Source organism: Gallus gallus, chromosome 4 (assembly GCF_016699485.2).
Source record: "Gallus gallus isolate bGalGal1 chromosome 4, bGalGal1.mat.broiler.GRCg7b, whole genome shotgun sequence".
NCBI classification, from domain to species: domain Eukaryota; kingdom Metazoa; phylum Chordata; class Aves; order Galliformes; family Phasianidae; genus Gallus; species Gallus gallus.
The window spans coordinates 20,646,969-20,673,424 of NC_052535.1; the positions used below are offsets into that span (position 1 = coordinate 20,646,969).

The 26,456-nt window shown below is 40.1% G+C and overlaps 1 protein-coding gene across 2 annotated transcripts in view; it reads left to right on the forward strand.

Annotated features, from left to right (window-relative positions):
- Positions 1 to 646: 646 nt before the first annotated feature.
- PDGFC (platelet derived growth factor C) overlaps positions 647 to 26,456 on the forward strand; it is a 116,827-nt gene continuing 91,017 nt past the window's right edge. The window contains exon 1 of one of the 2 annotated variants that reach the window (NM_204721.3): positions 647 to 856. In NM_204721.3, the coding sequence (NP_990052.1) occupies positions 739 to 856 (118 nt within the window). In that variant the 5' untranslated portion in view covers positions 647 to 738. Of the gene's footprint in view, positions 857 to 1,322; positions 25,261 to 26,456 lie in introns of those variants that run through there. The other variant, XM_025149500.3, reaches the window with a different exon arrangement.

Consider the following 26,456-nt stretch of genomic DNA (forward strand, 5'->3'; position numbering starts at 1 on the left):
AGGTGGGAAGCGAGGAGGACGCGGGCGAGTTTAAAGCGGGGGGAGACAGAAGGGAGGAGTTTAGGGAGAGGGCTCTTGGGAAAGGCGCTTTAGGAAAGAGTCGCGGAGGGGGCGAGCGGGCTGCGCGGCTCCGGCGAGAGGACGGGCGCCCGGCGGAGGCTCCCGGAGCCGCGCCGCTCGCCTCTGCCGGCTGCTTGCCCTGTCGCCGCCGCCTGCGCTCCTCCCGGCGGCGGGGCGCTCCGAGAGCCGCGGCTGGCGGAAGGCGTTGGTGCGGAGCGGTGCGCGGCCGTCCCACCCCGCCGCGGGCGGCCGGCTGGCTGACAGGTGCGCGCTGCTCCGCGGCACCGGCCGCCCGCCCGCCTCCGGCGACCCCGCGCCTGCAGCAGCAGTCCCGGCCCCCGCCCGGCACGGCCCGGATTGTTTAGTCCTCGAGAAGCTGGTCTGGGTCCAGATCCTGCTTTGATCCTTTTTTTTCTTTTTTTTTTTCTTCTTTTTTTTTTTTCTTTTCTTTTTTAAAGAAAAAAAAAAAAAAAGCCCAAGAAAAACAAAAGCTGAAGACGCAAACAAGGGCTCTAGGAAAAAGTTTTGGATGGGATTATGTGGAAACTACCCTGCAATTCTCCGCTGCCAGAGCAGGCTCAGTGCTGCCTGCTCCCCTGGCGGCGCTGAGAGACGCCCGGGCCTCGGTGCCGCTCCGCCAGCGCCTGCTCCGCCGCAGCCCCTCGCCCCGCCGGCCCAATGCTCCTCCTCGGGCTGCTCCTGCTGACATCCGCCCTGGCCGGCCGGAGGCATGGGGCCGCCGCGGAGTCCGACCTCAGCAGCAAGTTCTCCTTCCCCGGCGCTAAGGAGCAGAACGGTAACGACGGGGCGGCCGCGGAGCCCCCCGCGCAGAGGGGCCGCTGAGGGGCCAGGGGAGAGCCGGGGCCATGTGTGGGTGAGGGGTGCGTGGGGCGGGCTGGAAGAGGGCTGATCCCGCGGAGGAAGCGGGAATTACTTCCAACTTTCATGTGTACCTGAAGTGTTTGGAGAACTCTCAGACGGGAGTCCCCCTGGGCCGGGGCTGTGCGGGGCTGGAGAAAGGCTCCTTTCATTCAGCGCGGGCGGCTCCGGGGTGTGTAATTTGCTTAGCCTCTGAACTCCATATGATTTACATTATTCAGATTTCTAAGCACCTTTCCTCTCGATCTGCTGTTGTAAAGTCATTTAAAAGGGTATTTTGCAAGCTGATGCGATATGTGCTGCATGAAACTGCTTGGTACACAGTATCTGAAGTTTGGGCCATTAGCATGTGCTTACAGAAACCGTGGTGCTTAATGTAAGGAGGGGGGAAAGGGGGAAAATAAGTCCTTTGCATGGCAGCTGGAACGAGCTCTATGCCTGGGCACAGAGCGGCGCAAAAGGAGAAGCTGGGAGCTCTCAAACTCCTGCGTGCTGTAATGAAATAGGGCAAAAATGCAGTTTCAAGACTAATGCAATTTTGTCAGCTTTGAACTTGGGACTCCCCTGAGAAAAGAATTCTACGTCATCTCTCTAATAGGAAGAAAAGATGGGGAGCTCAGCAAGCATTCTGTGCGCTGGCAGGATCCATAAAGTGCTGGCGAGCACAGCATGAGTGATGCACACTGCTGTGGCCCGCTAATGTGATGATGTATGGCACCTGCGGGCTGCCAGCACTGCTGATCAAAGCGCAGCGCAGGGATCAATCTCTAATCAGAGCAGTTGTGGAGGGCCGGAGGAAAGTGATCAAAAGACCCCGGGACCCACTGCTTTGACAGGAAACCAATCAGACTCTGTGCACAGTACAGGAAATTATTTGCTCTGTGTGAGAGGAGAAATTGCTCCCTCTGCCCCTTCCTGGCTTACCTGACATCTGGGGAATTTAGGGCACCACTTTGTGAGAAAAGGAGCTTGGTACTGGTAGACTAAAATCTGGTACTTCTATGCCATGGTCTGCTCAATCTGTGTGAGTGCAGCAAGATGCCCAGATGCCATTGTTCTGCTTCAAATTTGTTAGCCCAAAACCTGCTGTGGGGTCGGTCTTCCATAGGAGTGCTTGGTAATGCAGGGCACGGCACAATGGCAGGGATCCAACAGAGAGGTGTGAGAAGTGGATAGTGCAAACAGAACTTGTGTAAGTGGGCATAAGTATACATGACAGCATAAGCTGGATTCCCTTCACGTGCAGCCGAAGTGCATCTGCCTTGGGTCAGGCTTCAACTGGTTTGCAGTGCGATTTGGCATGCTGTGAGGTACAGTCAGTGCCTCTTATAGTAAACACGAATCCAGGAGATTTAAGTGCCATGGAACTGTATTCTCTGGTAGTTCATACTTAAAACAATCCAGGTTCTTGTTGTTGTTTACTTGAGATCTGTTTTCTAGTTGTTCAATTACAAAACTTTTCTTGTAAATGAGTACAAGTTTAAGTGCGACTAAGTACCAACTCCTGATTTTTCTTCCCTGATTTTAATTATTTGGGAGATCAGCAACACTGGTCAAACCAGTTCTTACTTGGTTTAATTAGAGCAGTTTTTACACTCTACTGCAACCTAAAGATTGTATAGCTTTTAGCTAGAGGCAGGTTAAAGCTGCCTGGAGTTGGAGAATGAGATATTGCTGTTCATGTGCCAAATAATCATTGGTCAGCAGAGAGGGAGCTTTTTCATTCACGCAGTCTACAAATAAAAAATCTGTCCTCTACTTGGCCACGCAGCAGTTTTTACAAGTAGTTCTGTTGCGATGTGGATTACAGTGTTACTCAACTCCATGTGTGGATGATGTAGCTGGTGGGTCAAGGTGATACTAAATATGTCTATGACCAATTATTAAATCAATGGGACTATTTGTGTTACAGAAGGTAAGCAGTGCTTATGGACTTTCCTTTTAATAAGTGGAGTTTTTTTTTTTTTTTTTTTTTTTTTTTTTTTTTTTAGTAGCTAAATGAGCGTTAATGTCAGAATTGCTGTTGTACTCAATTGGGCTTATTTGTGAAATGAAAGAGTACTTAAGTACTCCTGTTTCTGTAGCATGACATTTTAGGTGGTAATTTCCTAGGGAAAGTATTTCTTTGTATTTGTAAATTAGGTATTCTTTAAGCACAACCTTTGGCTATTACCTCCTGGGAATTCAATGTGATGGGCCTTACAAGGCTGCTATAGCTCCATTTGAAGTGACTTATAAATACCTCATTTTTGTTGGACTTCTGTGATGGTCAGATTTCCCTTAATAAAAGATTTATTTGTAAACTCTGCTTAACATTAAAGGAGTTTTTTTTTTTTTCTTGGGGGGGTATCTTCAGTGTTTTCATTTGCAACTCAACTGAGTAAATACTCATCTGAAGGGTCAAAGACCATTTTCTAGAGTAGTAAGTGGTGTGTGCACTGATGACTCCCATTTATTTACATGGATTTCATTTCAAAAATACTTTGTTATGCCAAAAAAAGAGATTATGCTTGAATGGATCTTCAGATGTAGATGGCTTTGTCAGTTCTCATATGACTGTCTGATGCATTTCTTATGATTTTTTTCCATATTGTAACAAGGAGTCAAAAGAAAGGCATCTTAGTTTCCTTTGGGGGAACAAAACTCAATCTCTTGCATACTGAATTCGATTACTTGGATGGTTTACTTATTTCTTTCTGTTATTGTTCTGTGCACTTCTCATTATACTTTTCTATACTATCTTTCTGTAATAGTATCTTCAGCTTGTTTCTGTAATTTCAACAGTGTCTGAGGGAGCTTTTGGTGGTGTATTTAATGAGAATGACTTAACTCTGGTGGCCCGAGTGTATTTCCTTATGTGATACTGTTAGTTTAGGTTGCATTTAATTGCAACATGAGGTGGTAGGAGAAACTAAATTATTCTTCCTTGGCTGTTTTACAGAAGATAATGATAAGTGCTTATGGTAACTTTACTAAGCTACAGAAGTCATATGTTACAATTTCTATAAGAAATATAAGGATGTCTTTTACATAAAATAATGTAAGTTCAGGTGCTGTAAGCAGTGAACTGTATAGCTAATGTGGTATGTACATTTAGAAAGTAGTAATGAATGATTTCAGAAGGCTGAGGAGCTGAGGTCAAGTAGCAGTTCACCAGTACCAATTAGTTACTATTACCAGTACCAATTACTAATTTTTCTGCATTCAGTTTCAAGTGAGAACCCCAGGATGGCTGAGGCTGGCAAAGCCCACCGGGTGCATCAGGCTAAGCCCCAGCTGTGGCAAGGACCACCCAGAGCAGCTGTCCAGGCCCATGTCTGGGCAGCTTTGGGAGTGACTCCACAGCCTCTCTGGGCAGCCTGCATGCAGAAGTGCTTTCTAATGTTTAAATACAATCTTTTCCAGTTTGTGCTGAAAAGATCCTGTTTCTGTTGTCTTTGCACCCTCCCTTTGGATATTTGTACACGTGAATGAGAGCCCCCTGCTCCCCTTCTTCTCCAGGCTGAGCAGCCCCAGCTCTCTCATCCTCGCCTCACAGGGCAGGTGCTCTGAGCCCTCTGTCATCTTGGTGGCCTTCCACTGGATACTCTTCAGTATGCCCAGGTTTTTCTTGTTCAATTCTGGCACCCCCAGTACACAGTACTGCAGATGTGGCCTCACCAGTGCTGAATTGAGGGGAAGGAAGGATCAATGAATAGTGATGAATAAAGTTGCGGAAGCAAATTCTAGAAAACCATAGTCTTCATTGGACTTCTGTCATTCCTGCAGCATAGGTAATATGCCAATCTTTTGATAGCTCTTAATTTCCTTTAAGTGCTTCTTTTTTATGTTTTTGAATAGAAACCCTTATTATTAAGTATCTGAACATGGATCACTTCATAATGTATTTCTTAAATCTTTTGGAAAGGGGAGGGTTATGTCATTTAAACAAAAAGAAAAATGACAAGCTGGAATTCAAGACTTGTGTATCTTGGACCATTGTTGGGAAGATTTGGTGGGTGGAAGTGAGATCCAACAAAGTGTCAAAAGGACAGAAATGTCTTCTGTCTTCTCCTTAGGTAGTGCCTGGCCTTATGTGTCCTGTCCAAATGATCTAGAGGATTTCCCTGTTTGTGCATCTTTAAAGGAGTTTGCAGCTAATACATGGATAGGGCCAGAATCACAATACGAAGTTTCTGGTGAAGATCATTTAACTTGGGCTTGCAGCACTTGAAGGAATTTGTTGATGTCTGAGTGATGCATCTCATTCAATTCTTGGAGGTGAGAATGTCAGAGCTTTTATGAAGTGCAGTAATTCGACTGCAAGATTATCTCTGACAAAAGAGCATACTTCAAAGCAGTAGCAAGCAATGCTGCTTCTCCTGAGTTTAGCTGAATTAACAACTGCTGGTACAGCTTGACTACTGCTGGCTGGCAGAAATTTCTTTTTGAGAAGAAAAGGAAGAACAAAATATGAACATGTCATCTAAAAGGAAACATGATAGTGATGCAATTTGTCCTAAGATTAATATATTTCTGTTTAATTCAACACTTGTTTTGAAACACTTTAAAGCTCTTTTCCTGGGAAGTAAAGAAGTACACCACATCCTCTTTTGACTTGTGATTATGACAAATTAGAGAAGTTCTTCAACACTGCAATACAATGCAATGCAAGAAGATTTATTTATTTATTTTTTCCTCAGAAAGAGTGGTAAAGCATTGGAACAGGCAGCCTGGGAAGTAGTGGAGTCACCATCTCAGGAGGTTTTCAAGACGATAGATGTAGCAATTAGGTACTAGTTTTAATGGTGATGGATTGGCAGTTGGACTAGATAATCCTAGTGATATTTTCCAACCTTAAAATTTGAAAATCTTTTGGCATATTGTCCACCACTTGTTCTCTAGTCATAGAATCATAGAATCTTTTGAGTTGTAAGGGACTTTAAAGGCCATTTAGTCAAGCCCCCCTGCAATGAACAGGGACACCCACAGCTAGATCAAGTTGCTCAGAGCCCCATCCAGCCTGAAGTTGGATGTCTACAGGGATGGAGCTGTCACCACCTCCCTACCCTACCTGTTCCACTGCTTCACTACCCTTAAACTCTTTTCCTTATATCCAATCTAAATCTCTTCTCGTTTAGTTTGAAACCAATACCCCTTGTCCTATCACAACAATGAAAAAATCTATCCCCTTTCTTCATATAGCCCTCCTTCAGATGCTGAAAGGCCACTCTCAGGTCTCCACCGAGCCTTCTCTTTCCTGGGCTGAACATTTTCATATGCAAGTGTTTGGATCTGGGATAACAGAATATGAATTATCCTCTTATGTCTATTACAAACAGAAAAAGCTTTGCTCAGGGAAATGGGAAAATGTTCAGGTGTTACTGTATAGTTGCACCCTTTTATACCGGTGAGAATGGGAGACTTGGAAAAGAGTTGCAACCAGTAGCAACTTACCTTGGTGGATTTTTTTTTTAGTGGCAACACACTTTTAGAGAATTAATCCTCATAAATTATTCATTGGCCTTGCCTGCCCCTTCACAGTAAATTCATTCAAGATATGATCGTAAACACAGATGTTTTAAGGAGATTCTTTTAAGTCAAAGGAACATCTCTGTGTTCAGTTTCTTCCCCAAAGCCCGAAAGACTGAAATTACTTCTCAAATTTGTTAAAGTTGATTATTAATTGTGTTAGTTTCCAGACATAGCTCCACTTTGAGGCATTGTTAATGCTTCACACACAGCACAATGCATGGCCATGTAAGGCTGAGTGTGAGCTAGGTAGGAGCTGAACATCAGGCTATGCTCCCTGGGGTGCATGCTGCAAACCTTCCTGTTGGACATACAGCTTTATTGATTTGTATTCTTGTAGTGCTCCATTTTCTATGTAAGCAATACCTTTAGTTGAGTAGCTATTGCTGTAATTTGCCTACAGTACTGTGGATCAGCTGAGGGGAAAGTGAGGAAGGGCTTTCAGCACTTGCCTCAGACTAGGCCCAGGCAGTGAAAGGCACATGTGTGGTACCACTTTTGTAGTTTTTGCTCTTCTACATCTTTAAACAATTATTTGATTTGGCATTTATCAGCAAAGCCCTAGATTTCTGTCAGGCAGGGAATGTTATATTTGAAGAGTTAAAAAAAAAAAAAAAAAAGTACTTGGAGACACTCCTGCCATACTGCCCATCTCAGTCTAATCTTTTTAATCTCTGCTGCTTTTTAAGTATCATTTGTTTAAAGCACATTAAGTGGGAGAAATGAATTTACTGGAAGAGCAGCTTCTTTGAGAAATAATGAATACTGTTGCTGATTTGAATCTTTGACTATGGTCTTTTCCAGAAAAAGCAGTTGTCCAGTCTTTTATTAAACTGCTACTTGTGGAGCTTTGTTGGATGAACTAGGGCATGGTAGCAGGTAGAACAGCTGATAAGTTTGGATTATTTATTTATTATTACTACTATTATTGTTTGTTCTCCTTGCCTTGGTGTACCTCACTGTGTAACCATCTGAGTGCCTCCACGTTCATTGAAAGCAATCGGAAACACAAGTCCAAGTGGCTTTGCGTTCTTCCTCTGGACAGGAAACCAGAACTCATTTTATACAATAGTTAAACATTTTAAGAAGACATATGGCATAGGAAATTATTCTGCTGTGTGTGAAGGTATTTCCAAACTGAAAGTGTTGTTCTGACTCTTCTACCGGTAGTGGTGAATTATACGAGGCCACTTCCATCTGCAGAGAGTCTGTTTCACTTGCTTGTGGTTCTGAGGCTTATTCAAATGCTCTCAAACAAAATAAAAGGAATGGATGCAATAACTTCTTTATGGAAAAGTCATAAAAATCTACAGGGCCATGTAAACAAATTGGGTCATTTACAAGATGTTTAAGCGATGGATATTCAGTCCAAATTCGAAGGTGTGGATTAAGTTTTACAGTCATCTTGACTAAATTTTGCCCTCAACAAGACTTTCTTTTTCTGCCAAGATGTCTTTGACACTATAGATGACAAATTCTCAGGAACAGTATTTTCAAATATTTCAGTGCATTCAGAGTGGAGCAGAGAAATAGAAGAACAATTCAATAGTATAATTTGATCCTTTTTCTGGGTAAATGAAGGCTCTTTCTTGATACGCGTGGTTACACTGTAAAGCTGTAGTGGAACTTCGTAGTGTTCCAGGGGAAAATAAATTAAAACTGTTTCCCTTCTGGATTTAAACATGCCTGAACTAATTACAAAGCAACCGTTTTGGCTGTGTGCTCTATTCATATAAATATGTTTGTACGGAACAGCAGCAACTCTGATCCAAGTTAGAAGTCTGTTACGGAAACTTACATTGGACCAAATTTAAGCATTGAAAGTCATACCTGTGGCACATCAACTGAAGACCTTTATGACGCATTTCATTATTCTTTCAGAAAGTGGAATGCAAAAGAGGATAGTAGCTTTTTTTTTTATAATAAAATGCAATCTAGAATTATTTATATACTTCAGTGTGTATGTAAACTTACATAGGGAGAACTATGTCAAGTTTGGTGAAGAAGCGTTGGTGTCAGCTACTGTAGGTGCTTTCTTTGTCATGAGATGTGACTGCTCAGCTCTGCTATTGCCAACATAACTTCAGCTACCCCTCACAACTCTTCATGAACTAAAATGTAAAAATAATTTCAGAATGAAAACAACCTGGCAAAAGTTTGGCATGAGTTGCAATTAACTGTACGTGTGTGAGGCTACCTATGTATATCTACAGTCCAAAATAATGTGGCTGTAAAAATAACTTCCTTGGAAATTTTGTATTTATATAGCCCTTTACAAGGTGAATCAGATGAATGTTTCATTGTGCAATGTAGATCGTAAAAACACTCGTGTTCATGTTATTGGCACTTGGTATTTCAAAAATATTACAGTAGACTACCTCTCAAAAAATGCGTCTCAAGGCTTCAAGCGTCTTACTATGTAGGGTGTCTGATGTTATGCAAGGAGATTCATGCCTGTAAATATGTCTCTTGCTCATTATTATGGTAGACCTGAAAGTGAAGTAAGGCCTTGTAAGTGAGAGCTAACAAGCAATGACTTCAAAACAAACCTGATTTCTAGACAAGGAGATGAAACTTGTATCTGACCTTACCTAAAGGCTACTTTTTGAAATTATTCAGGATTCTTGCTGGATGTGCTCTTCTCTATTATTATTATTATTATTATTATTATTATTATTATTATTATTATTTTGTGTGTGTGTGTTGCAGCAAGATTGCAAGAAAATAATTTTAAAAGTCATGATTTTTTCATTAGCATTTACTACCTAGTCTTTAATAACTTAAAGGAATAGTTGTACTCTTATTTCTAGTATAAGTCTCATCCACAAAAATAGCCTTTCAGTCTCTGTGGTAAGTGGACATATTCCTTCTGTCTCCTTCAGATATTTCCCTTGGGAGGGGAAAAAAGAAGGTAGTTTTCAACATCACACATTGCCATTCTAACTTGTTTGTTTCCACCCCATGTTTGATAGTTAGGGGAAAGTTCACTGACTCCCTCACTGGCTGTCTTCCTGATTTATCTCTTTGCCAGATACTTTCATCATTTCAACCCCCCTAGAGTTGCACATTTATTTTAAAATCCATCTAATAGAAGAAATGTCTCCTTCTCATCCCTCCAGCTAACCATTTGTGAAGTTTCTCCCCAAGTATTAAAATCAGTCATATCTGTTACCAGATAATATAATCTATTCTGTATTTAGAAGGCTTGGTAGCTAGTAGCCTTTGGCTGTTTTGTAAGAATACATGAATTTGTGTTTTATAAGATTACACATATGCTATTGAAATATGAAATAACTTTCAGTGAAGCGATTTTTAGCTCTTCTGATCTGACTGTGTTGTTTGCACCCTCTGCTCCCTTCACAAATGTAATGAAGGTGTGTATTTTTATGTACACCATCCTTGCATACAATTTATGCATAAAATCCATACGTTCAGAAATGCCTGACACCTGGGAGCATAGCACATCTATATTCAGCTTAGAATCTGCAACTCTATTTTCTCTAAAAACTTCTGCTTATCTGTCCATTTTTTTCCTGTGGTATGTGCTGATATAGAAATGCATGAAGTATTTGTCTGAAGTGCTGGTTCAGCCTTATAGTTATTTCTTCTGAAATGGAGACTGAATTTGTGATGAATGATATCATTACTGCTAAGGATCTGAATATTTTGGAGAACAGTATATCACTTACACTCATAAGTCCTTAATAGAATAAAATCATAGAATCTTTTGAGTTAGATGGCCTTTAAAGTTCCTTCTAAGTCCAACCGCCCTGCAATGATCAGGGACATCTACAGCTCAGGTGCTCAGAGCCCTGTCCAGTCTGACCTTGAGTGTTTCCAGGGATGGGGCATTCACTCTCTGGACTTGTTCCTGTGCTTCACCACCCTTATTGTAAGAAACTTCTTCCTTATAGCAAATAAAAGTCTCTCCTCTTTCAGTTTGAAACCCTTTTCCCTTGTCCTGTCACAAGAACGAACACTGCTAAAGAGTCTGTCCACATTCTTCTTATTTCCCCCCTTCAGATATTGAAAGGCCACTCTCAGGTATCCACATAGCCTTCTCTGCTCCAGCTGTTGCAGGGAGGGTGCTTCATCTCTTGGATTATTTTTGTGGCCCTCCTCTAGACACACTCCAACAGAACCACATTTCTTGCAGCATTACAGAACTAAGGAGTTGGAAGGGGCCTCAAGAGATCGTTGAGTCCAACCCACCGCTAAAGCAGGTTCCCTACAATAGGTCACACAGGTAGGTGTCCAGATGGATCTTGAATATCTCCATCAAAGAAGACTCCACAGCCTCTCTGGGCAACCTGTTCCAGTGCTTTGTCACCCATGCCATAAAGAAGTACTTTTGCATGTTAGTATGGTACTTTCTGTGTTCAAGTTTTAGGGCATTACTCCTTGTCCTATTGGTACACATCACCTAGAAGAGCTTGGTCTCATCCATTTGTTTCTCACCTTCTTTTAGATATTTATAAATGTTTATCAGATTCCATCTCAGTCATCTCTTCCCCAGGTTGAACAGACCCAGATTACTCAGCTTTTCCTCATATGGAAGATGCACCAGGCCCTTAATCATCTTTGTGGCCCACCACTGGACTCCTCCTAGGATATCCCTGTCATTTTTAAATGGAGAAGTCTGGAACTGGGCACAGTAGTCTAGATGTGGCCTCATCAGGGCAGAGTAGGGGGGGAGAATCACTTCCTTTGACCAGCTGGCCATGCTGTTTTTAATGCACCCTGGGATATCATTGGCCTTTTTGGCCACAGGGGCACATTTCTGGCTCATGGCCAACCCATTGTCCACCAGGTCCTACTCTGCAGAGCTCCTCTTCAGCAGGTCATCTCCTAACCTGTATGGATGCATGCAGTTATTCCTCCCCAGGTGCAAGAATCTACACTTGCTCTTGTTAAACCTCATCAGGTTCCTCCCTGCCCAGCTCTTCAGTCTGCCCAGGTTTTGTTGAATGGCAGCACAGCTTTCAGGTCTGTCAGCCAATCCTCTCAGCTTTTTATCATCAGCAGACTTGCTGAGGGTGGACTCTATCCCTTCATTCCTGTCATTAACAAAGATGTTGCATAAGATGGGACCCAGCATGGACCCCTGGGAACAACGCTAGTTACAGGCCTACAGCCAGACTCTGCACCACTGATGACAACCCTCTCAGCTCTGCCAGTCAGCCTGTTCTCAGCCCACCTCACTGTCCACTCATCTATCCCACATTTTCTAAGTTTCACAACAAGGATGTTGTGGGAGATGGTGTCAAACGCCTTGCTGAAAGCTATGCAACATCCCCATCCACCCACCTAGTGATGACATCATAGAAGGATACCAAGTTGGTATAGCATGACCTCCTTTTGGTGAACCAGCCCTGACTGTTCATGATAACCTTCTGCTCCTCCAATTTCTTGGAGATGGCATCTAGAACAAGCTGTTCCATCACCTTTCCAGGGATGGAGGTGAGGCTGACTGGCCTATAGTTTCCCAAACCCTCCTTCTTGCCCTTTTTGAAGATTAGAGTAACACTGGATATCCTTCAATCTTCAGGCATCTTTCCTATTTACCAAAATCTTTCAAAGACGATAGAGAACAGTTCAGCAGTCACCTCTGCCAGTTCTCTCAGCACACATGGATGCATCCCATCAGGGCCCATGGATTTGTGTGCATTGATTTTGCCTAGGCACTCTCTGACCAGATCCACCTTGACCAAAGGAAAAGTCTTAATTTACCCAGACTCTTTCTTTTAACTCCAGGGTCTGGGATTCCTGAGGGCTAGTCTTAGCATTAAAAACTGAAACAAACACGGCATTCAGAATCTCCACCTTTTCAGCATCCCCTATTACCAAGGCACACAATTTATTTAGTAGGAGACCCACATCTGGACAAAGGCTCCAGGTGAGATCTCACCAGTGCAGAGTAGAGGGACAGGATCACCTCCCTTGATCTGCTGGCCACATGATGACTGTTATGAGATGTTGGGAATGGTCATTTTTATTTAATTTTGTTTATTTATTTATTTATTAACTGGAGATTGCTACTTTATAACTGATTTTCAGTATCTGCAAGAAGCAGTGTGGGGGTGGGAAAGTTGATGCTGTGAAATGAATTTAGCCAGGGCTGGCAAAGGCTTTTTAAGTTCATTTTCTTCTTGAGAGAAAGCACTGTGATTACTTGCAATCTTGCCTAGTACCTCAAGCATGGCACACTTTGGGACTCTGGAGTATGAAAGTAAAGAAAGTTCTCTTAATTCAGTATCTGTCTGCTTTGCAAAATTCTCTTACTGCTTGTAGCTGGAAAGATGGTTTTGTGTTGTTGTGAAGTAGAAATGTAAACACATTTTTAAACCTTGTGCTTGCTTTATCAGTAAGAATCATAGAACTGATCTGTCCCAACTAACCAAGCTTGAAAGTGCTGTGTAATAATACCAAGTGAAAGAGCTGTGATGTGTTGCTGCAGTGTAACTGCTTTTTACATAATTACATTGCCAAAATTTGACCTGGTTTGAGTTCTTTGCATTAGAGAAAAGAAACTGATGCTGTGGCTATGGTATGTCTAATGCTGACTGATAGTTTTACAGGATCTGTAGCTTCTCTTTGAGTCTAAAACACTACCACTGAAAGTACTGGGTCAGGGCTGGAATAATGCCCATGCGTAAAGCTGATTTCTCTTGCTTGGTATTTTAAACAAGCACTGAAAATCCCTTATCTTGTTACTGATTCTGATTCATTAGAAACTGTTTAAAATGTTTCACCATAGAATAGATGTTTAGTTTTCTTATGGAAAATGGCAACAGCAAAGTATTCATTCCTAGCAGCAGTTTCTTAATGAATGGACTTTAATTACTTCAATTTATAGTTATGTACACTTGTATGTGGTTTGTTCTGACATTTTTATGTATGTGGGTCCTTAATGTTTGTTTGTTTTTGTTCTTTTTATTGAGGTAATATTGTTTGATTAAATTGACTTGTTCAGCTTTTTTTCACTTTCAGGAAGTATTTATTAAACTTTATGTTCAGCATTCAAATTTCAGAAGAGAATATATTCTTTGTAGTTTTAAAAAGCAACCATCTCTTGTTTTTGGTTTACTTAGGCAAGAAGTGAAAATATTGGATCTGAAACTATTTAGACTGTATTAAAAGTGGTTTAACATTATATTAAACAGATCCTCAGAACAATAAATTGAGTTGTTTATGGGCTAAATAGTAGGCTTGTATGTATGTATAGGTGAAGACCAAGTGATGCTAGGTAACATGACGAATAGTGTTTCTATTTCACCATCATTTTCCAATATTAAGGAAGAAAGGATTCTTTCCTGGTCTTCTACATGTCAGCTGTTCTTACATCTATTTAATTCCAGGCAGTAGAGGCTGTTGAATATGTGGATCCATACTCAACTTGTAGTTTGAATGTGGCCAATATGATCCGCAGAGATAAAAAGATATACCATCTCATCTGTATCTGTACTGCATCTGGTTCATGCCATCTTGTTTTGGAATTTGCATCTTCACCCAGATGTTGCTACTGAACATGGAATAGAGTAGCTATTTATTTCTGAATACTGTACCCCTGCCTCTCTATAGGACCTCAGAAGACAACACCTGTTGTTGTTGTTCTTTAAATGAATGGTCTTTTAAGTCAGAGCACCTTTTTTGTGTATGTGTGTCTACAGTTATGTTGGCAATACAATGTCAAATATAACAGTACATTGGTGTTAGATTTTAGTCACAGTTTAGTCACACTGATTTTTTGGTTACATTATCTCCTTTCCATCTTTGCTTTCAGAATATTCATTGCTTTGAAGTCCACCTTACAAAGATTTTGTAAAGTAATTAATATTTATGATTGTATTTAATTTTCTTCCATCCTCTCTTTAGTCAAATCATTAATATGAAGGCAGCGCTAACAGTGCTGTTTAATGTAGTGCACTCTATTCTATGCACTAGAAGTTTATTGGACTTTCTGCTCACTTGATTACCAATACTTACTAATAGTGTATTGTCTACCTCTACTTCCCTATATTTGTCTAATGACAGTACTTTGGATAAGTGTCATAGATACAAAGATATAATGAAGAGTTTTTCATTAATGCACCCAAGAAGTTTCTTCAGTGTATGAGAAATTGCCCTGAACTTAGGAAGAAATTAGTTTTCATTGCTAGGAGAAAATTATATGATGCACATCTTCAAGATCAAGCCACTGTCATTAATCAAAGCCTGGAAAAAGGAAACATCTAGCAAGGTGACTTCTTTTTCAGACTTTTGATTACATTCATAAAACATGAAATTAAATAAGCTCAGCAATTGTATTCATGTTTGCTATGATGGTTGTTCCTGTCTAGCTATAAAACTCATTTACAGGGTCTGAATTGCTTTCTTATCTGAAATAAATAAATAAAATAAAATAAAATTCCAGTAATAGTTGAAATGCAATAAAGGTTATTTATGGAAAGAAGTGTTTTTAGGATGAAAGCTAATCATACTTTCACATTTTGAGCATTATTTTCTTTTTACAGTACTTTCAGTGCCTCTTCTAAGCTGTGTAGAAGGGCTTCTACCTCGTTTACATTTGGAGTGATAAAATATTCATAGACAGATGTGAAACTGTGCAGTTGATAAGGAGTTAAAAAGTAGTTTGATTAGAAGTGTAAAAAGTCTCTTCTGTAGTTCGCAGGATAGCTGAGCATTTTTGGATGCATTGTAGCACAGAGAAGCAGTATATCTGAAAATCCAGACATGTGAAAAAGAAATCAGTGTTAAAAGCTATGTATTGGATTAAAAAAAAAAAAAAAAAAAAAAAAAAAATTACAGAGGGCCACACTGCATTAGAACCTGTCTTTCTATCTATTTATCCCTTTTGTTAAAAGTAGAAGGCCAAATGATGATTACCAAATGTGGTTGAACATTTTTTTCTAATGTTGTGCATGAATGACTTTTATTTTACAAGTCTATTAGACCTATCACCTGATTAAAATATTATGTAAAGGTACTGAAAATGAGAGTTGGGAAATTTTTCACCATTAGGACATGAAGCTGAAAACAGCAAAGTCTACAATCTAGTTTTCATGTAGAATGTAAAATACTGGCCTGCCTTGTTTTTCTATGGCATGAGAAGCTAAGAACTCTTTTTGAGACCCTGTTCCTTATAATATAGGGTTTGTGTGACTGTTGCTATTTGAACGGGTAGGTCTTGCTGAACTTTTGATACACAAGCTTCCAATGGTTTCCTGAGGCTGCTCTATGTTGGCAAGTCACAGGCATTGTAGTTATTAGCCCATAATGATCAATGTGAGTGGAGACTTCTTTTCTTAGAGGAAGAAATGAATTCTGTGCCATTTTCTTTCACTTGATGTTAATCAAAGAGTTCATATCCAGGAAGTAGAGAGAAACTAATACTTGGTTCTTACTGAGACTTTCTTCCATGTAATATGTTTATAAGTCTGATGAAGCACAGAAAAAGAGGCAGATCCCTAGGCTTTTTATCTGTGTTAGATTCTCAACATGAGCAATTTCCATTTTTCCTCTGTTGTCTCTTTGTGCACTGAAATCTAAATGTTGGATGCGGCCTTTGGAATTGCTTGTCTTTTAAGAGCGGTTTAAAGAGACCACTTCATACCAATGGTTTTCATTGTTTAGAGCAAATGGTAAGTTTTAAAAATCAAAATCCAAGTACTGGGAAGACAAAAAAAAAAAAAAATGTCAACAGAAAAATAGTATTTCTGTCTCTGAAAATTGTGGCTCATCTTCTTTGGCACACGCTTATGTTGCCACTTGGGGCAGTAAGAGACAGCAAACTATGCAATGGTACCTTGGTGAAAAAGTAGATTCAGTGTAACCATGTTTTGTCTTCTTGTTATTCCTGGCACTTAAGAAAAAAGAGTAATTTAGTATTTCCTGAAATAGTTCTGAGCAGAAACAAGGCTCCCACCAGGATTTCTTTCCTTCCTTGAACTGTTAATTTTTTTGCGAGGGATGAGGAGCTCTGCTCAGAGAGCTTATGTTATAAGTGTACATATTTTGTAAAAAACAAAACACTGAACAATTATAAAATAGCAGAAACACAATGTTATGCCCCCTTTCAAGAGTCATGGTTACAGTTGAGTGCCTGTATTCATAAATCGTGCGGAGGCAGTCTGTGTGGATAGTAATTGCAATTTGTAGGGCTACAGGGAAGCTCTATGAGAACGTAAACTATTTACTTGAAAAGTTTTGGTCACAGTACTTGTTTTTCTCACAGTGAGCACTGAGAGCTGCTGCACACCAGAGTTTCTAGATAAAGAGGAGGACACTTGGTCTAACTCCCTGTATTATATTTTAAAAATATATTTGTTTATGTGAAAGTAACAAGAACTTTGAACAGATTTTTCTTCTTTTCTGATCTCTCGAAAGAAGGGCCATTTTGAGCCTGACTTCATTTGGGATTGCAAGCTGTCTCCTAGTTGTGATGCAGCAAATGACCATAAAAGTCAGTGGGTGGTTTGGTTAAAGAGGGAGTTGTGGAAAACAAGCGCGTTCCTGTGGTAAGATTCTGGGAGAAGGAAAATGAAGAAAAATAAATTCAAGAGGATCCATTTTAAGGCTCTTAAAAACAACAACAATGAAAGAAAAGTGGCTTTAGCTTTAATGAATTCTGCTTCTTGTTGTTGATGGTGCTATTGGTGTTCTTTCTTTTATTGTGTTTTGTGTGTGTGAGACCTGGAGACTTGCTTTTTTTTATTTTTATTTTATTTTTAATAATGTTTTGTTTAAGTAAACTGAGCCTGGAAGGAAAAGGGTGTGATCCCGACAGTGTTGATTTTTGGTGAGAAAGGTCAGCATCTTGCACCTGCCAAAAAGATTTCTGTCAGAAATGATCAGATGTGTATTTATGGATGGATGGGGTAACAAGAGAAGGAAGGGGACCTTGAATAACTTCTGTTTGTAAACAGTCCTGTAACCCCTGGAATCATCTTCTACAGAAAAAAAAAAAAAAAAAAAAATTAAATGGTCAGTATGAGGCTATCAATGCTCCTAGGTATTGTGAATTGGTGCTTTCTAAACAGTGTGGGAAGAGATTTTACAACATGCTCCTTCCCACCTTTATGGAACCTTAGTTTAAAGGTTCCATAAAAACCCCTAGAGGGTTCAGTGTACCTCACAGGCTGCCCAGATGGTAGCCGATTTGGGGGAAACAGAGTGCCTAAAAACAAGGCATAATATTAGGCTGGTAGAAGGAGCCAAGGTGCTCCCAGTTATTAAGACCAGAAAAGCTGCCCCATAGACACTCCAATCAGGTCCCATACCAGTGTCTCAGAAACAAATGTTTAATGATCTAATATGGTCTGGGATGGTCTTTACTAAGATCAATTGGCAGCCTAATCATATTTTACTTCAACTGTGGGAACAACTACGAGATGATCAGAAATTTCAAAATACTCCCAAAAGATCAGGAGTATGAATAATCCAACAAGAACCAACAAGAACTTGGAACTTAGAGAACTTTATAGTCCCTAATAGAAGAAAAAACCTCCTCAAGCGACTTGGGCTGCGATGCCCAAGCTGCTTGAGGAAAAAGATCTGGCCATAGGACAGTTTATGACATGACAGTGGATGTTAGTTCCCCTGTAACTACGACCTCCAGGTGAGACCAGAGGCCCTATGTCGAACTAGCAATGTTTTGGTCCTGGAAAAATGTACAATGAATCACGGCACTGGTGGACACAGGTGCAGAAACTTCAATTGTCTATGGTGATCTGACTATATTTCAAGGAGAAAGAATAATGATTGGTGATTTTGTGGGGCAGACCATTCTGGTCACCCAAATGTGGTTGAAATTAGGGGTTGGGCGTCTCGTGCCCCAGGAGTATTAAGGTATCTATTGCCACAGTCCCAGAGTACATCTTGGGTATAGGCTTTTTATGGGGTCTGGCTCTCCAGACAACTGTGGGAGAGTTCAGACTCCAACAGAGGTGTATTAGTGTCCAGGCAGTGCAGGCGATACTGAGAGGCCATGTGAAGCATGGACCTATTTGCCTGCCAGAACCACACCAGATTACTAATGTAAGACAGTATGGACTCCCAGGGGGGAAAGATGAAATACCAAGGACCGTACAGGAGTTAGAAAAAGTTGGGATTATAAGACCTACACATGGTCCACATAATTCCCCCATATGGCCAGTGTGAAAGTCGGATGGCACATGGAGAATGACAGTAGATTATAGAGAATTAAATAAGGTAACACCTCCTGTTCATGCAGCTGTACCCAATATTGCCTCCTTAATGGGTACATTGAGATAAAAACCTATCACTGTGTCCTAGACTTGGCAAATGCATTCTTCAGTATTCCAATTGCTGAAAATTTGCAGGATCAGTTTGTATTTACATAGGGAGGCAGGCAGTGGACCTTTCAGGTCCTGCCACAAGGGTACATACATTTGCCAACGTATTGCCATAACCTAGTGGTGCATGACCAGGCAAATTGGAAAAAACCTGATAATGTTAGCTTCTATCACTATGTTGATAATCTCCTGTTGACGTCTGCCTCACTGGAGACAGTAGGACAGGTAGCAGATTCATTGACTACCTATCTGCAAGAATGAGAATGAGCTATAAATCCTCAGAAGGTGTAAAGTCCAGGACTGTCTGTGAAATTTCTGGGGGTAGTTTGGTCTGGAAAGACCAAAGTACTACCCAGTGCTGTCATAGACAAGGCATTCCCAGTCCCTACAACACCAAAGCAGCTGCAGGAGTACTTAGATATACTGGGACATTGGCATTCCTTTATACCTCATTTAGCACAGCTGCTGAGACCACTATACAGACTCATGAAAAAGGGACAACTATGGGACTGGGGGAGAACAGAATACAAGGCTTTCCAGTAGGCAAAACTGGCAGTTAAACAAGCCCAGGCATTGGGTGTATTTGATCCTACCCTCCCAGCTGAATTGGACGTTCATGTCACTCAGGATGGCTTTGGCTGGGGCCTGTGGCAATGCCAGAGTTCTGTTCGGACACCCATCAGGTTCTGGGGGTTCTTCAACTGCTAGTCAACCATCAATCATCTTATATTATGTAAACCTGCATCGTGATGAGAAATTGTATAAGCATTGTGGTGCATCAGATCTTTATATTAGGGAAGGCTCACCCTTCAACCAGCTCTGTCATTGGTTCACACTGTGAAGGGTGGAGTGTATGGGAAATGTTGAGTCATGGCCTGAACCACTTGAGCATCTGGGGAAAGGAGCCAGTCAGCCCTGGGAGCACAGGTGAAGGTAATTCACCTGTGTGACCAGAAGGGGTGGAGCCTGGCTCCACTTCTCTTAGCCCCTCCCATTTAAGGGCTGACTGCCACTGGGAAAGGATTCCTGTTTGGAGATCCCTCCCTTGTGGCATCTTTTTTGTTAGCCTAGATCTTTGCAGATGGGTGAGCACTTTTACTTTGAAATACAATCCTATCTGTGCTAGTCCCTTTGCTATTACACTCTTCTATCACCCTTCTACCACATTAATCTTTCTGATTGTAACAGATATGTGTTGTATAATCCTGTTACTGAAGCTCTGCACATGGGAATGATGCTGAGAAAGTTCTTTGTGCTGCACTCAGACCTGGGAGTGCTGGGTACCACAGTAGTACAGATCCATAAATTTCACTGCAGCAACCTCTTTCCATGTTCTGTTTCAAGTACAGCATTGTTAATGCTGTTAAGAGATGTTGGTATTCAGGTGGTGACTGTAAAAATGGGAAGCAAATGCTCTTTAGCATTCTTTCTTAAGCACTAGGCAGCTATGTCAAGTAGTGGTCTGTTTGTTTTGGCTTCTCTTTTCTTCCCATAGACTTTTTTTCCTTTGGCTATTATACTATCAGGACCAGAATCTATTCCTCTATGAAGCCTCTTTGTAAGAGCAGCAGAGACTTTCTTCTACCTTATCAGTTCAAGGAACAGATCTAGTGGCTGAATTTGTCTGAAGAGCCCTTTTCAGTGCTGTTGGCACAACACAAATTTCTAAAGGAGAACTGAAAGCAGCATGGAAATTGTGACCCATTTGCTAATGTGTAGTTGTAGGAAACTTTCTTTTGCATAAGATCCAGAGATGTTTGTCTTAATATTGTAATGACAATAAATCACCCTTGCTGACTACTTCAGCTCCCCAGTGGGAAAGTAGGTGGGCTCCTTGGTGGAGGCAATGGAATTGACATCTCATGAAGGAAGTACTCCTCTTATACTGTTTTCCCTTGTCCTCTTTCCTACTTGTCTTATATATGTAAGAAAGTTTTCTGGAATTTAACAGGTAATGCCATGTCTTCTGTCTAGCTTGTGCATGATAGTGAATTACTGCCCCATGCCACTCCTCTAACAAAATTTTCTAGGATTTCTTAACTATTTTTAAATGAAGAGAAACAGACCTTTCAGAATACCAGGTATATACCAGAATGTATCTCTTTAGTTTCTCTGGAATCAGTGTTTGGAAGCCATCCTGCCCTTAGGTGTGTGTTTTTAATTGCAACCAAAACAAAAATATTTGCTATTAAATAAGTATATTAAAGAGAGAAGCTGTGTATCTGATGGCTTGTGCTCTGAAGTTCTAATTGTTATGTGCACAATAAATAGCACCTACTTAGTGGATAATCCCCATTAACCACATCAGGGAGAGGTGACAAGATAAGGACTAGGTAGCAGCAGCTACTTGTTTTCTGTTTTGTTGTTGTATTTTTTTTTTTTTTAATCCTGATGTTCTGGACTTCATGATACAGCACTGTTATGTTTAGACTATAGAACTGAAAGCTCAGCTTTCAATTTACACCAGGAAGTTACTTGGTAAGCATGTTTTTATTTGGGATGACTTACAAGAAATGTTTTTCAGGATTGCCTTCTATGTTTAAAGATAACCCACAATTCAGCTGATAGGCTGTCTTTTGTGAGGGCACTTGTTTGTTATTTTATGGATTCCTAGAGGAGGAATGAAGTCCGCAGTTATGCACAGCCTAACACATGCTCTGATGAAGACAAAGTGATGCTTTCAGTAGCATTGGGCAAGTCTATTGGAAGAGCTCCTGCTGCCAGATAAGCCCAGATCCTAGTGGGGATCATCACTGATGTTCCTGAAGCTGGGTCAGTGGCTGCATGCCAGCAGGTCCTGTCTTTGGGAACCTTTCAGAGGGGAAGGTGCTCACTGTGAGATATCCCGTGGCTGATTCTGAATCCAAGGCTGAGCAGTTGGGCTTCTTTCCTCTCAGTCTGCCATATCTATCTAGGGAGGGGCCACAGGTGCTGGGGAAGGAGAGGAAAGAAATAGATTGTTGCACTAACCGAAAAAATGCTTATGAACCCCTCCCATATTTGTCTTGATGTGGAGAATGTGATGTGGTTTTATTCACTAAAATAACCAGACTTCTAGGAAAATGTAGGCCAAAGTGATCCCATGCAAGGGGAAATGTACTGGAAATCTCAGATTGAGTTGCTGGTACTTCCTTTTCTGGCTCGCTTTCAGCTGTGCCTGTGAGCGCAAAGGAATGGCATGTATTTATACATTTGTAAATAAGGTCCTGCACATTTTCCGCTTGAGAACATGCTCTCAGCCCTTTTATGGTTGGGAAGGGGTGTTTTCCTCTGCCTGTGAGCTGCCAGAGAACTGCACATTTCCAAGCGTGCTGCTCCAAAACTTGTAGATAATACTGTGTATTTAAATCTGAGTTTAAATAAGGAAGTTTGGGGAATTGAAAGCAAAAAGTCTTTTTTTCTTTTTCCAATAGAAATTTACTTTAGAAAAAATAAACAGGTTTTTCATTCTGTACTCCTGCTAACACAGGAGCCTCAGTCAGCTATTTACTTAAAATAACGCTTAGGTCAAGCTCCTGTGACCATATTTCTTTTTCAAAATATTTATCAGGAAAGACCTAATTGATAACAGCTTATTAGGGGATTGAACTCTTCCTGAAGATGCAATGTCAGCTGATTATAGTGTATCAATCTACTAGATCAATAGTATTCTTAGAATAATTGATTTTTGTTTAAAGTAATAATTTAAAAAATGACAAAAAAATTTCCTAAAATACTACCTACTACCAGTCTATACTTTCACTTATTGGTGACATTTCTGATTAGCGATATCCAATCCCTTATGTTTGATGCAGAACACTTAAATGTCACTGTCATTAATGTAATAGTATTTTTTTACTTTGATTTTGTTAAAGGAGACGCAAATACAACAGTTTACTTGCAAATCAGTTGGACTGCAGAGAGCCTAAATAAATGTTTTCTTTCTTTTATGTGGAATATTGATCTGTTTTAGGGAAAGTAGTATGCAATACAAAATATATGTCCAGGTAGGGCTTCATTTTCCACTGACTGTATGGCTTTTGACAATCACAGCTTTGAAGACTGCAGATATACTGGAGTGGGTCATTTGAAGCACTTGAAATACTCTTCAACTATTACAGAATTCTTATTTTTTTTTTAGCTACTAAAAATATTTTTAGTACTAATGCTATGGTGCACATAGTACTCCAGTCTAGCTGCTACCCTAAAGACTTCAAATAGTTTTTCTTTAAATCAGACGCTTGCTGTCCTCAGATAAAACTGTGAAACTATAATTCTTCCTGGAAAAGAAGGAAGAAAGACTGGAGGAGGAAGAGTAATGGGTTGCTGACTACTAAAAGGGTTAGATTTCCAAATTTTCACTCAGTTTCCCAAAGCTGCCTTACACTGGAAGGTGGGAGACTTGCCATTTATTTTTTTTCCAATTTCTGTCCCATTTAATTAGGTCAAAATATAATGTTCAGTTTGCTGTGATTTTAATAGCAGTGTGTTTCATAAGTGATGAGAATATACTGTGAGTTTTAGGGCTTTTGTACACTTTAAATATTCATTTATGACTTGAGATAAAGTGTTTGGGAATCTCACTTTGTTGTAATCACAGTTTATTATTTTTAGGCTGATAGATCTGTTTCATGGTTCTTTGGTTATATCAGCCTGCAAGTGCTGCATTGGTGCATGCTTCAGTTTAGACTGTAGCAGTCTAAATTTGCTGCGTGTGTGTTTTGATTCAGTCAGTAGAAGTGGAAATTCTGGCAAGAATTAAATTCCTGAGGTTACCTGGCAGATGGTTTCATGATAGAAGGAGCTTTCTCTCCAAGGTCATGTTATTGCATTACCCAGTATTTATGTAATCTTTGAAAATATGTAGTTAAACACTTCTTAAGAGTTAGGTACTACTTGTATTTGTTATTCTTGCACAGGCCCAAAACACTTCAGCTTTGTGGGACTTCATCTTTTCTCTTTTTTAAGCATAAAGGATTGGCTGTGGAAATAACTCCTTTGGGTGGCATGGCACCATGGTTTTATTGATCAGAAGAAACAGGCAGTGGGAAGCATGATGACATGACACCCAAGATGTGTGAGTTTGCCTATTGCTGGTTTACACCCAGGTGAACTCAGCTGCAGCTTGCCATGTCTTGCTTGTGGAGGAGCTGGTAACTCACATTCTTGTCTAATTTACATGTGTGGAGGCTGGGAAGGCTTTATTGGGGAGAAAACAACTGTGATGATCTCCTGTCTTAAGATAAGCCAAGAAAATAATTCCTTCTCCAAAGAAGTGAGAATCACTGACATAATAGGCTTCCCAGGGCACTTTCTCAATTTAGCTCTTCATTACTCTGCTAGGCTACAAGTCCCAGAGCCACCAGTTAATTAGTGGCGTAATCCTCAACTTTCTTCAGCCAGAGGCAAGAAGCAAAGCTAGTATTTAAGTGTGGAAAGAAGTGAGCAGGATTAAAACAGAGAAAAAAATCAGGCCTCAGGGGGATCTTCTGTATTCCTAGAGCTTGATTATTGTTGTCACTAAATGTGCTAAATTATTGCTTGAGTCACAAGGTGTGCCATGTGTCTGCAAATATGTATCAATAATAAGGCATCTTTAACTAAAATATATACCTTAGACTGGAATGTGTCTCTGTGAAGTCTCTCTCTACAAACCGGGACACCATTTTACTCTTTTTTTTTCTTTCTTATCCTTTTTTTTTTTTTTTTTCCCTATCCATCTGCATATGAGATTAGTTGCCTTCTGTACTGCTTTTCCACTCCTAACCTGTTGTGATTTTTCTTGACAGCTCATTGTATGAGTTATTTTATGTTCATTGTCACTGATGATTTCTAATGATGTCATTGTTGAAGGCAAGAGTCTGGATCAGAGGACTTCTCAAAGGTCACATTGATCTCTCATTGGTTCCTGTAATTGCCCAGCAAACTTGCTTGCCCACTGGCCTTAACACAGCATCATGGAGCCAATTAATGCTTCAGAGGAGACTCACAACTCTGACTGGCTAAACTGGGGAAATCTTTTGTGTAAGATGCAGTGAGTACTTTAATCCCGACCTGGAAGCTCTCTGGAAGAAAAGTTAAGCTGCTGATCAGGTGCTTTTCTTGATTATGGTCAAAATGTTGAGTATCTTGTGGGTTCATATCTATTTCTTCTGATCTAGCAAGTAGTAATGTTTAAAATGCCAAGGTTTGTTATGTGCTTCTATTTCAAAAAACTCTAACGTAGCATATCGTTGAGCTTCTAGCATGGTCAAATCACAAATGGAGGTAATTTGCACCTATCTGTACTTACTGAATTGGCAAGCCCTCTTGTTCTCATGTTGTATTGTGTATAGGTTTGGTCACTTAAAGGCCTCCTCTTGCTTGGACTGGTGATAGACCAGATGGCATCCTCTATTACCACTGAAACTGAAAATGTTGCTATATATGGAAAATAAAGGAACAAAACTCTGCTGCTATGGAATTATCAATGAAAAGTCCCAAAGACAAAACTTTAGGAAGTGCAAAAATGTATCAAGTAGGTTTTTGGTTTTTTGTTTTGTTTTTGCTCATGATATTGTTATAATTGCTTACTCAACATTGCTAGTACTATAAAAAATAAATGGTTGCTTCTTTAGTAATATTTTTATTCCAGCATGGCTTCAGTGTTTTTGTTGCTCTTTTCTTTGTTTGTTTTAATAAAAAAAAAAAAATAAAATAAGATTTGTTACTTATACACATTCACATAATGACTATCTATTATGTATTTTATATGTGGCCCAAAATGATTCCTCTTCCCTTAATGTGGCCCAGGCAAGCCAAAAGGTCAGACAGCCATGCTCTAAGTGATTGCTGATCTGATACATTTCAGTATCAGTAGATAGAAGTATTGCTGCTGATGGACTGCATTTTGATCATCTTATTCAACGTGATAAATACAAACTTAAGTAGCTGTACTCTGTTCAGTGTCATTTCAGCCTCTTGACTTCTTTGTTCAATCTTTGCTTTCCTCATCCCAGTCAGTTTGTTTCTTGCTTGAATAAAGCCTACTGTGAACCTGTAGCTCACTGTCTGGGAGACTCTCAGTAGTTCTTTTTTTTTTACAGCAGGTCCTTTATTGAGAACAAAACTGAAATACAGAACAGATAATTTCTCCAGTGCGACAAGTAATACATATAAGCACTACTTAACACTTAAAGTTTTTTTTTTTTACTCCAGACATTGCAGAAATAGTCATGTCTGAGTATTTGTCTTAGTAATTTATCAAATTTGAAATACAACTGTTTGTAGATTTTAGAATTCTAATTTGCATTCTAGAAGTATGCAAACAAAATAAATCTTATATCTAGTAATCATTTGTAACAGCTTGGGTTCTAATATAAAAGTATGAAATTAAAATTCAACACTTACTGTGTAAAATGCATAGGGCTTTTTTAAGAGCTATTACAAATGTGGATGTTAAATAATAAAATCTCCTTCATATTTTGACGTCTAGCATACCAGTGAAGATAAAGTAGCAAATGTGGACTTATTTTCTGTTGTATGAGCATACTGCAGTATGATGTGTGAATGTTGTAAACTCTTAAATGTAAATGTGGATAAACAACATTATAGTTCAACAGCTTTAATGTTCTTACCAGCTGGAGGACAGGCCTGTAAAATAGACATGCTGGAAGCTGTAACTTGATGGCTTTTCTGGTGATCTGTTTTCATCTCACAAAAAAAGCTTTTTTT